Source organism: Aquila chrysaetos, chromosome 2 (genome assembly GCF_900496995.4).
Source record: "Aquila chrysaetos chrysaetos chromosome 2, bAquChr1.4, whole genome shotgun sequence".
Classification (NCBI taxonomy): domain Eukaryota; kingdom Metazoa; phylum Chordata; class Aves; order Accipitriformes; family Accipitridae; genus Aquila; species Aquila chrysaetos.
Window position 1 is genome coordinate 19,541,252 of NC_044005.1, and position 12,258 is coordinate 19,553,509.

The window sequence follows — 12,258 nt, forward strand, 5'->3', positions numbered from 1 at the left end:
AGGCATATTTAACAATGACAAATTTACATAAGTGCTCCTAGCAAAACTTAAGTCTATAAAAACTGCGTTCTATAAGTAACAGCTAGATGTAGTTGGTGGGGCTTGTAATTTAACAAAACACGACATAAACAGAGGTGTCTAACAAAGAAGTACCCAGATTTTGTGACTTCAACTGTCTGAAGTCAGGACTTCCTACAGCATCTTATGAAGGCAAATCTGTGTCAGTTTGTACTCAAGTCAGTATGCTTTGCTTTCAGACAGTTGGCTTTATTAATGTTCTGGGGGAGTGCTGTAGTCCTCTGAGCTTTTTTTGTGTGGTTAAATAAGAAACTATAAATAGTTGGTATTGGTGTGTTTTTTCTTAATGGTCACCCTGTAACAGTCATAAGCTGGTTCCAACAGGGCTTCTGGAATATGATGCTAGTGTATGTAATGGCAAATCAGTGTTGATTATGAAGAAAATGCTCAGTGGGTCCATTTTTTTTTTTTTCCTTGCCTAATGCTGAGTTCCAATTTACTAAATTTCTTGCTAAGAACTCCACTTGTGATAATCATCTGCTTTCTTCTTCTTGGCTCTGTTCAGCCTTGAATTTCAGCAGTAGACCACTTACAAACTGAAAAGGAAGCAAGAGCTAAAGGATACAAGTACTTGCTTATGTGAATTAGAATTTGGGATTTTCATAAACCTCATTACAAACATATCCCAGAGTGCTTTCAATTTATAAATGCCTGTTTGTGACTTATGGTATGAGTTTTTCATATTAAAATTTAATTATAAGAAATTATTTTAAATGATACAATAACAAGTTTTTAAACCTCCAAAATTATTTTCGGGGTTTTAAACACTGAATTTTGTAAGGGACAAAAAAATACCTCAGTCTTGAATTTAAGAAAGAAATAAAACTAATGTTCTAATATTGCTTCAGAAATTCCATCTTTCATATTAAAAGCTAACATTATTGTAAAAGGTAAAAAGTAAACATAATCAAAAAATCAGAACCACCAATTATGCATAGTAAGGATTGAAATTGTTCCTCAAAAAAGCTGCTACTGATAATTCTGCATGTTTTGAAATGTTTTTAGTGGGCCTTCTCACCAGCAAAAGGTACCTGAGATCATAAGGGTTCTGCTGTACCACTGTATATGTTCGTATACAACTCCCCAGTATGTTTCTTGTCACTGTAGTATCTTGTAGCATAGCTTTACTACACAACGTGGAGACAAAAAAAGACATCATTTTGTGGATTATTTGCTGAATTTGCAGCTAACTAAATGATAATAGTTTTCATCCATTTCTTTTGATATATTAGCATTATAAATTGTTTTCATAAGTCTCAGCTTGGCTGCATTATCTTTACTCTTTGGAGAGGTCGCAAGTGAGGAACAGTTCCATTTTGTATTTTTTACTCCCTTTCCTTTTCCTTCTTCTCCTTCTTCCCCCCTCCCTCCCAGCTGAAGGAAAAATGAACAGAGGGAATATGAATAGCTTTAGATTGGCTGATGCCAGGATGGAGGTCTAGGAATTTCTGATTTTTGTTTTTGCTTTTTATCACACTATTTTTCTTCTAGATAACAGGTACTGGAAAAGATAATCAAAGAGAAACAATAGTTGTGTCAAAAGAAAGTGGAATAATGAAAAGCTTATTATTTTATGGTTTTGTCTCAGAAGTTAATATTTCAAGTTAATATTTGAACAAAATGAGGCTTATAACTATTTTGGACTCAGAATTTTACCCCCCAAAACCAGTCACAGTATATGTATTTTAATAAACTCAGTTTAATAATATGCTGTTGGACTGTTTAATTTTTATGCCTCAGGGTAGCACTGAGCATTATTTCTACTTTTAGAAGATTCCTCTCATTAGTGTAGTACATTCTCTTATATAGCACCTGTTTTAAACTCCAAATCTTAATCTACAAATGTAAAACCTGACTTTTGAAATATTTGCTTTTTTGAACACTCTTCTTTAAAGGACCTATCAGGATCTCTCCCCAAAATGCTAGAAGCTTGAAGGATAAGGGAGGAACAATGTTGCATGGCCCAAACACATGTGCTTTCGTCATTAGCAAGGTACAGCATGACCTCATGTTGACCTCAAAGGTAAATCGCTAACAGGGAACAATTATACATGCCTGTGAAAGCAGCTTAGTTTTGAACATAATCAAGACAATAACTTCAGTGTGTAGAATAAAATTAAATTTACAACTCTGTCTGTCTGCCTTTCTCTTTCTCTCTCTTGTCTCTCTCCAAGTCTCTTCTTGAGAGAATGTTGTGTTTTTTATATATGTGTGTGTTGCAAAATAAAATTACTTTTCTAGAGGTCATAATAAATTCCTAAATATGGTGGGGAACTCAAAGGATCTTGTATCCAGTTTAGTCAAATTGTACATCTTACAATGAAATTGTCTTTTTAATGGAAAGGTTTCATTTGTTGTCTAGAGTATGATATTGCAGCCTTCAGAATGTGTGTCTATATTACCTTGGGGAATCATGTGTAGTTCTGAAATGTATAGATCATTTAGAGTTATGGGAAAGATTTTAAATATCAATACGTTAATTTTTGTGTGCTTATCTTAGATTGCCACACAAACCTATGACATTTTTTTGTAGAAGACTGTAAATATTGTGTAGCGTTATGTGATACATCTCTACATATGATGGAATATGATTAGCTAGCAGTTCTGAGCTATTTGGAGAAGAATTGCTGCCAGCATCTTGGAACTGTTAGCCATATCTGTCCCATATGATTTGTATAATATAATTGTTTGACATGAATTTTATTTTCTTTTTTTTGCTAGAATGAGAGAGCATATTCCTTCTGTGGAACAATAGAGTACATGGCTCCAGATATTGTAAGAGGAGGAGATACAGGACATGATAAGGTATGTTCTATCTAAATTTATTACTGAAAAGAAATTAATTCTTTAGGCAACACTGTTGTTCAGCTTGAGGGGTTTTTGTAAAATGTGATAGTGTCTTATTTAAACATGCCTTATTTCAGGTTGTCCTAAAATAGGTTATCGCCTATATTTAAAAACATCAATATGATGAATTTTAGTTTTTAATCTTAAGTAAAAGGCATACTTATAAAGGTACTGAGGCTCATTTGTGTTCTATTCAAAATTTGTTCTAAACGTGCAGTGGGACAAAAAAAACTTAGCTGACACTTCCTTTTAAATAAAAAACTAGTTCAGATTGGAAAAATTACTGTTGTGTGGCTAATCCTGATACATTTTTTTAAATTGTAGATCAGGGAAACCTATTCTCGTTCTTGAAGTATGAAGTGGGTTATTAATGTTACTAATGTTATAAATGTTCTCTGATTGTAGAAATAAATTCTGTTTAGCTTAAGGCTCAAGTTTTATTCTGAATTAAAGTGTCAGTAGTTGATGGGAAAGATCAAGACAACCATAATTCATAGATGATATTTGAAACAAAAAAAACCCTACTCCCCAAAAGAATTCTACAACTATTCCGAGATAAATTGTTCTGATTGCTCACTATACTGAGAAGTTTTGGAGAATATTTAATCTCTGCATTTTTTTTGCCGTAGATTTGAGTTGACTTGTCTTTCTATTGGGGGTCACGGAATATAGTTGATCACAGTTCCTCTTAAAACAGCCTTTTTAAGCACTTTAAGTGACTTTTTATGTCACTCTCCATCTCCTTTTTCTAGACTAACTGGACTCAGTCTGACTTTTGCCTAGGAAGGTTCTTTCTTCTCCTTCTCTATGCATTCTGCTTCTCTTTTGGTCTGAGTTTGACTGTATATTTCTTCAGGTAGGGAGCACTGTAGCGGGTGCAGTGTTTCAGCTAAGAGTTGGCAGTTTGAAGTACAGCAGAATGATTACATCCCTGATTCTTCTATTAAATGTAGAATAGAATGTGCTTTGTCTTTTCACTTAGTCATTGTCTCACACCTACTTTGTATTCCGCTATAACCTCTGCATCTTTTTCTACTGTACTGCTTGCCTAGTCATTATTAAAAATGGAATTTTACAAACTTAGGAGTAGTAGCTCTTTCCTGCACTCTATTTCTTAGTTTAGTCTTGCCAGTTTCAGAGCATATCTCCAATGTGGCAGTCACTTTGAATTGTGATTCTGTCTTCTCAAGTGCTTAGAAATTCAATATTGTTGCTGATTTAAAGAGGAATCTCTGTTCTGTTCCCTTCGATTGGTTCTAATACTTGCATTAGATGTACTGCAGAGCCATACAGTATTCTGTAAGAAACAGCTTCACAGTTTGATACCAAATGTTAGCTGATAAATAAGGCTGTTTTGCAGTTAAACTATGTGATGGTAATTGGTTAACACCACACACTGTTTGCCTCACCATTGGCAATGTCATGTGATGCAGCGTTAGGAGGTTTTTAGTGTATTTTATACTTGCTGCGTATCTAGCAACTCAAAGATCTTATTTAAAAAAAAGAGGAAATGAGACTGCTTTAGTATGCTATGGTGTCATTAGTCAATGTTTCTGATTTGTAATCTCTTCTAGATGGCTATATTGTTTGTCTAAAAGACTTGCTCTAGTATTTCAGGTTGTTGTTTTTTTTTAAAGTTTGATTTCTGATTCTGCAGATGCTCCTTTTCTTTTGGAAAAACACATGCCAAGAAAAAATTCTTCTTTGGGATTTTCTCTGATCATTGTGTATTTGCAAAGATAATTACTAACAGTATAGAGACTTCTTCAGCTAGTTCTTCTAGACAGTCTTGGCTGAATATATGAAACATCAGATTTTGTGTATCTTGAAGCAAAAAACCTAAAACATGAGGCCAAATTGTCATAATTTCACTAATTGTCTTCCGTTACTGTATTAATGTTGTCAACACAAGTAAAGCAGAACTTCAGTTTCATTGCTTTGCAAATTTCTTGGAAGTAAAACTGGGAAGTTGAAACACCTGTAGTTAAATTTTGTTGAAATGACTAAACTACTTCCTTTATTATTCATAGTAGCATCTTTTCTTTTGAATGAGAGAAATATTTTATAAGTTATGAGGTATCAGAGATATGAATAATATGATTAATATATGGAAAGCCAAATATCAGGTGTGTTCCCAGGAAATATAAGATAAAATTCTATAACATTTTCAGGTGCCCGGATTAACTGTGACCTGTGCTCTTAAATTGTGCTTTTTGAAAGTTCCTTAGTTTCATTCTCAAGCTCCTAAAAAGCTCAGGTTCCACTACTTCTTAGCAAGGCTTACGTTCCTCTGTTATTTCAAGTATATTTTAGAATTCTTATCGCTTCACAATGGTAAAAATAAAAATGAATTCTTGGGGGGGGGGGGCAACTTTAGTGGTGGAAAGAGTTCAGCTTCAGAAATCAGTTGAAGAAGCTAAGTGGAGAAATTTAAAAATAAAATTAATTTATCATAGAAAATACCTCCAACCGGTACTGCAATTGTTTATGCTTTATCGTACGCTGGTTTGCCTTTGTATTGATAGGTGGGCTCTTCCTTTGCTAGTTGCTTTCTGGGTGAATTTTTTTGTTCCTTCTTTTGTTAACAATTTTACTTCAGTGTATCATAACATACATAATTGTTGTTGTTCTGTAGGCTGTTGATTGGTGGAGTGTTGGTGTTCTTATGTATGAACTATTAACTGGAGCATCACCATTTACAGTTGATGGAGAGAAGAATTCCCAAGCAGAGATTTCTAGGTAAGAGTCAAAACAGTAAAGTATATCTGCTTGCTCACAAAGTGATGCTTATGCCATAATACATGTTTTGTGAGAGTTTTAATCTAAAACTTAGGAAGAAAGTGCTGCAGGGGTAACATTTTAGGTGCTCCAGTTCTGTTTAACAGAATGACATCTGGAAGCAGATAGGTTTATTAAACTCAGCAGGTTATTGAAATAACAGAACTGACCTTTACAAAAGACCTGTTTTGTTTTAACTACAGTGGAACCACAGCTTTGTAGATATTCAACCCTGTTGCATGTTTACTGTTTAAAAGGAAGTCAAATAAAATATGAAGTTATATGTAAATAGAACTATAACATTCAAAATCTTAATACGTAATGAAACATATACTTAGCTAGAGAGATTTTTGTCAGCTCTTGCTGGATCACTCCATCAGACTAGAGGTTTAAAGTGTCAGGATGTACACCCACTCCCACCTTTTTGTCACAGGTAATATTTATTTTATTGGTGTATAACGTGAAACAGAACATGATCTTTTCTAGCCATACTTGCATATCTGAGAAGAAATGAATATAATACTTACGGAAATGAAATAACCTATACCATTCTTATATTTTACATGTAGACTTTTCCTGACTATCAGCATTGTTACGTTCAGTAATCTCTACACTTTAAAGGTTTATTTTCAATACCTATGTAAAAGCATTGGAGCATTTTAAAAAGACAAAGCAATAAGCTTGCCCAAAACACATTACTGAAATCTCCCCCCAAAATGAGCATCTCCTATTACTGTATTTCTCTTGGAGTGGGGAGTTGAGGGCTTAAATTGCACAAATTAGTAACTGCTGTCAAGATCAGCTTTTAAGTCCAGTCCCCAAACTAAGAATAGTCTTGCTCCAATTGGAATGTATTACCATGGTTCTGACCCTCACCTGAAGTCACTTGATATTTAATGTTATAATGGGCAATAGAACATACATCAATTATTTAGATAATTTCTTTTACTTCTGTTATAAATTCAGGCAATTTCTTGGAAGGTTGAGACCTGTTTATTGGTTTCTAGGTCTCTAGCACAGGAAACTTAAAGGGCCACTAGAAAAAAAATACACGGGGGAAAGGAATCCATTAACAAAACAAAATTCAGGACTTCACCCTCTTGGTCATTATGATGGATATAAAACTTAAATGAACTCTTTCTGACCCATTTAAGGTTAGAAATTTTGTTGAGTGCTTACTTATGCCATGGCTGAATTGGTAATTTTGACTCCCAAGATGTACTAAATGGAATTCTGAAGGAGTTACACATTTTTTAGAGAGAACCTTGACCTGAATTTTACGGATAGAGTTTTTTCCAAAAACTGGGAAACTTTTTAGATATGTATTCTACAGAATTTGACTATCTTTTGGTAGGTCCTTATGTGCTCCTTAGTCTTAGTCTTTCTGATAATTTAAGATTAAATTCAAAGCTGAGAAACTGCAAGGTTGCTAACATCCATCCTCTGATAGCTAATAACCTAATTTCTGAGCTCAATTTAGTTGTGGCAAGTTTACTATGTTGTTGCTCAGTCTGCTTTTGTTCTGGTTGGTGTTCATGTACACATTTATAGACAGCAATCCTGTAGTCTTTCAGCTTTTATTTTGATAAATTTAGAAGGTAAATTCTTAGTTGTCTTTATTTAAAGATGTTCCCCAGTCGTCTTGTTTCCTGAAAAAGCCTTTTCTTAACTCAGCTTGTGTTGTTCTTTCCTACATATTGACAGTTTACTTCTGTTGATGTTTCAAAAGGATCTTGTTCAAGGGAAGTGATAATTCACCATCTGAACAAAAAGATATTATTTCCTTTTTTCTTGGGCTCCTCTTGCTGATGCCAATGGTGGACTGATAGATCTAATTCCTTCTGCTGTTCTGTCACTTTGAACGGATAAGCCTCTAGTTTATAGCTGAAATCTCATTAGTCCTAACTATGTGACTGCATTTCAGACTTTATTTCATCTGTCTTCTGTTACTTCAGTACTCATAAGACCCATGGTTTCTGAACCCTTTCCATTCATAGCAATTTCTGTGCTGGATGGCATTTGTTTTGTTGTTGCAGTTTATTATGTAATGAATGTTATGTTCCTTTTAAAAGTGCGGCTGAGCATGTGAGAACATTGCTGTTTTCTCTGTCCTGGCTGTTGCACTAAGTCATGTGGAACCTTCTGGGGAATGGTGGTTGCTGCGTACCTTGGGGAGCAATGGGAGTGTGTTTGGGGCTTTCTGTGAGGGTAGGGTAGGGCAGGTGGAACGGATGTGAGGTAGCAGCAGCCCAGACAGAGGGTGAGAAGAGTAGGGAGCAGAAGTACATCTTAGAGAAGGTGGAAAGAAAACCTTTTTCTAAGGATTAAAGGGGACTGTGTAGGGTTTGCTGCAACTTGGGAAGCTGTTGAGCTACTTGTTTGAGACCATGCCTGAAAGAAATGCCTTCCTAATATGCTGGCTTGTTAAATTTAGAAATATTCATGGCTTTTCAGAAATGCCCTCCTTGTATTTATCTCTAGTGTGAGTATACTGAGCTCTTTCAAGAAATAACAGCTGAATTTTCAGTACCTGTCTTTATCCTAAGTCTGTCTGGCCTAGAAGTTATGATGTTTATTTCCTTTTTTCTTTGATAATTTTATCACTGAGGATACGTTTGCAATTTACACTTAATGTCCTTTCTTTTTTTTTTGGTTGTTAATTCTTTCAATTATGTCTGCAGCCCTTTCTGTAAAGTTATCTGTTGAATTGGGATGCAGACTCTAGATAAATTTTACACCTATAATTAAATAGGTTCCAAATTCTCTCCGTGTCTATCTTTGATCTTTTTAGTTTCCTTTCCTCTCTAAACTGATGAAAACTGGAATTGCAGATAACTTCGTCGGCTATTTACAGTTGCCAGTGGTAATGAATCACTAGTGCTGGCACAGCAATATGAGTTGGTACAAACTTCTTTTTGTTGGCAAAGTTATTCTAAACAGAAATTGTATTCCCTAACCTAAATATGCTTTAACTTGCCAATTGCAGCAGGCTTAGAGAATTCAGTTTTCTCTTACTCGGTCACAAGCACTGAAAGCATAGTTTCCATGGCCTTTGATTTTTCTGAGTTTAAGGAAAAAAGTTGTCTTCTAAATAAATCCAGGTCCTTCTTTTATTTTATGTAGGTTGGTAGTAATCTTAGATATCTTTAGATAATTTTATTCCCTTATGTGGGACAATGGCTATCTGCTGTTAAATTTGAGCACAAAATTTTGTTCTGAAATCTCTCTCTAATTGACAGTTCAGTTCTTCTGTCAGAAATAATTACTGTGTGGTTTGTATTTTTTTACTCTTTCTGGTGAGAGATTGTGTTCAGTTCTTCTGTCGTAACCTTTTTGACAACACTGTGGACTTCTCTTTCATGGCAAGTGCAACTTAAGTAAGGGCATACTTTAATTTCCCTTATGTTTCTGTCTCTGAAGACTCTTTGTTCACATGCTAGGTGTTACAGGTTATTAAACTTGATTAAAAAAATTCACAGAACTATTCAAGTATCTCTCCTTTTCCAGTATGTCCTCTCCCCTTTCTTCTCCCTTCCCAAATTTTCCTTTCACTTTTGAGAATTCTGGACTTCCATTGCTGCAGAGCCATGGATAGGACCTATCCTGTAAAAAGCATAGGCAAGGGCTGGGTTTGATTACAAACCCAGTATTTTCAATTTGAGCATGAGTGATTTGTAGTGCTGACTTGAAAGACAGATAAATCCATTTCAGGGTGTTGACTTTGAGGGTCTTGTCATACATACAGGGATTTAAAATGAGCATGAAGTTTTTGGAGTATTACTTTGCTGCTGTGCAGCACCTTAGAAAATCTTAGCAGCTTTGGGGTTATGAACAGATAGATATCTATCTTTTTGCATTTTTATATGTATATACATATATAAAACAATCTGTAGAAGCATATGATGCTATATTAGCATACTAATGCTAATAGCAGCCTATGCTCTTTATTTGACATAGTTGGTAAGACTTTATTCAAACTTCATGGAGGATGGCTGAAATTTGACCATCTGTTAGATGCTATATTTTGTCCACGATTCTGCAAGAAACCTTTTCTTGATAAAACTGGTGGGAAGGTGCATAGCAGGTGTATACTGGGATTCCCTTCTTCATTCTCTGCCTATGAAGACTCCAGTGATTGCTACATCTTTTAAAGGACAGAGCAGTCACTAAATACAACTTGTAATTTGCATGGTGTCTTCTGGAATTTTGTCCTAGAGCTCATAGCTCTCTACCTAAAATGTACAGCATTTATATGCTAGACTTAGTGTGAATCACATCACATCAGTGACTCTGACTACAGATCAGTTCAACCTTTCAGTAAAGCAGATGGTTTTAAGAAAGTCATAAGTATTGCATCAAAGTCTCTGACTTGCCTAGAACTGGGGATACACATATAGATCTGACTGCTCAAAGCAGAATCTGGCATTAGTAGTTCTGAGATGACAGGGCATTGGTAGAGTCATTCTCAAATGTGATGGTGAAAACTCTGCTTTGGAAACTTGTCCCTCTACCCTTTAACAGGGTTACAGCTTGGGATTGCTTTCTTGTATTACCTGAACATCAGGGTGGATATGTATCTTTTTGGTGAGGGGACTGACAATAGACTATAGTAACAGTTCTAGCATAAACCTAATGTTTCTGTTGGTCAGCTATAGTGATCCTTTCAGTTTTGCATGATCTGATTGTGTCTTTTACCTGGTGGAAACAAAAAAAGCTTCAGGTTCTGTACTTCTGATGTATTATTATCATCTCTTCCACAGTCAGGTTCAGGCATTTGCTTTCAGGCTAATCACAGTGGAGGGTGAAATGTGGCTTCCATCTCAATAGCACATATTGTATGTCTGTATCTTGACCAAAATAGTTGGGTTTTGGTTTTTTTCTCTGTCTAAAAAATCTTTCTTTGGTTGGCACCTAATGGTGACAATCTCCTAAACTTTTTTGTCCTGCTTCCTTGTAATTGGCTTTGTTTTTCACAGTTGCTATTTTAAACAAGCTACGTAGTTATGGTTTCCAATAATGAAACTATTGGCATTAGTTTGTTCAAGCACCCCATCTTCAGTTAGTGTTGCATAGCTTATGCTTTACTTCTCAAAATGTTCACTCAGTGGATATATTTAGTAGTAATTTTTACAGTATAGTTTATAGATTGGTCGATCTAATGCTAAAAGATAATTGGTCAAATTGGTCAATAAGTCAAATTGCCAAATTGGTCCTGTTAATAGATGTTTTCATATTCTTTGACATAAATTGAATTTTCCCAGTTATGCACTGCATCAGAATTTTGATTAGTTTAGCTGTTTATAGAGTTAATTAAAATGAAATATTAAGAAAAAAATCTTTCAGCTTCTGGCTAACAGCATATTTTCCCCTTTCATTTTATCTTAACCACTGGGAGCAATATGCTGTCCATGTTGGAAAAACTCCCAATGACACTGTTTGTCTTTGTAAGGCCTTTATTGAGCATTGCAAGGGCATTCCTGCTTAAGTCCCTAAGATTATCCTCCTTGAATGAATGAGGTCAGAATCTTCTTCAAATTCTCTGTAGACTGACATCGTAGTATAAGCCTTTGCCACATAGTTGTTGCATTTCTGGTTGGTTTTAAATACTATGCCTTCTGTAGAAGGGTGTTTTATTCAGCCAGCAAACACATATCCCATCTCTACTGCTTTGGTAAAGAACAGATAAGAAACCTGTCGTCAGTCTATGTAATTTTTAAACTACGAGCTGGCATAGATCAATGGTGGCAACTCTGTGAATTTTTTATAACAAAATCAGTGAGTTCCTTGGCTGATTTGTCAGGCTTAGCAGCCTGCACCTGTTACACAGGAGTGACTCTGAAGATAAAGAGGAGGAGCACCTAAAGGTCAAGGTGTCATTTCTCTACTGTATCCTCCACTCACTGAAGATAAAGCATCTCCTTCTCATCCTTATCATTCATTAGCCTGTCCTTCACATTATCAAGTATGCTCTTGGTCTGTAGTATTTATGGGAGAAACTCATCAGAGCTTCAGTTCCTGAGAAACAGTACCAATGAGGTTAGCTTTTAGCTTTGCATAGTCTGCCATAGAGAAGGGTAAGATGGAAATGATCCAGTACTTCAAAGTGATAACCTCCTTGACCTATGAAAGGGATGGTTTCTCTCAAGAGTGTTTTCAGTACAGCCAGAGTACTCTCATCAGCAGGGGTAATCTCAGCGCATCCCAGATCAGAGGGCTTGTACTAGGCTAGGAGAAGCAGAAAGTACAGCATAGTTGTCCTTCAGCAGCTTTGACCACAGTTGCCACTTGGGATACTTAATTCTTCCTGCTTACTTTTGTCACTGTTATTGGACCACATGAACATGAAACGTACAAGAGGGTGGAGGTGATTCAGAAAAGGAAGGTTGATGCTAAAGGCCATAGCTTCTTTTCGGAAGCACAGGCATCCCAGGAAGGACTTCTGACACGTGCAGCTTCCTTCCTCTGAGCTCTTCATGGGCTACTGTTACGGCCTTGAGTGACTTAGGCTTCAGTACAACACTTCACTAGTGTTGTACTAGTGAAGGCAGACTCTCT

General features: G+C 35.7%; 1 protein-coding gene across 9 annotated transcripts in view; it reads left to right on the forward strand.

Moving 5' to 3' along the window:
* The window catches only part of RPS6KA5 (ribosomal protein S6 kinase A5), an 83,998-nt gene that overhangs the window by 49,082 nt on the left and 22,658 nt on the right, over nt 1-12,258 (forward strand). For 7 of the 9 annotated variants that reach the window (XM_030006552.2, XM_030006524.2, XM_030006558.2 and 4 more), the window contains 2 exons: nt 2,800-2,883; nt 5,561-5,664. In XM_030006552.2, the coding sequence (XP_029862412.1) occupies nt 2,800-2,883; nt 5,561-5,664 (188 nt within the window). Of the gene's footprint in view, nt 1-1,973; nt 2,102-2,799; nt 2,884-5,560; nt 5,665-12,258 lie in introns of all 9 variants that reach the window. The other 2 variants (XM_041120220.1, XM_041120228.1) reach the window with 2 other exon arrangements.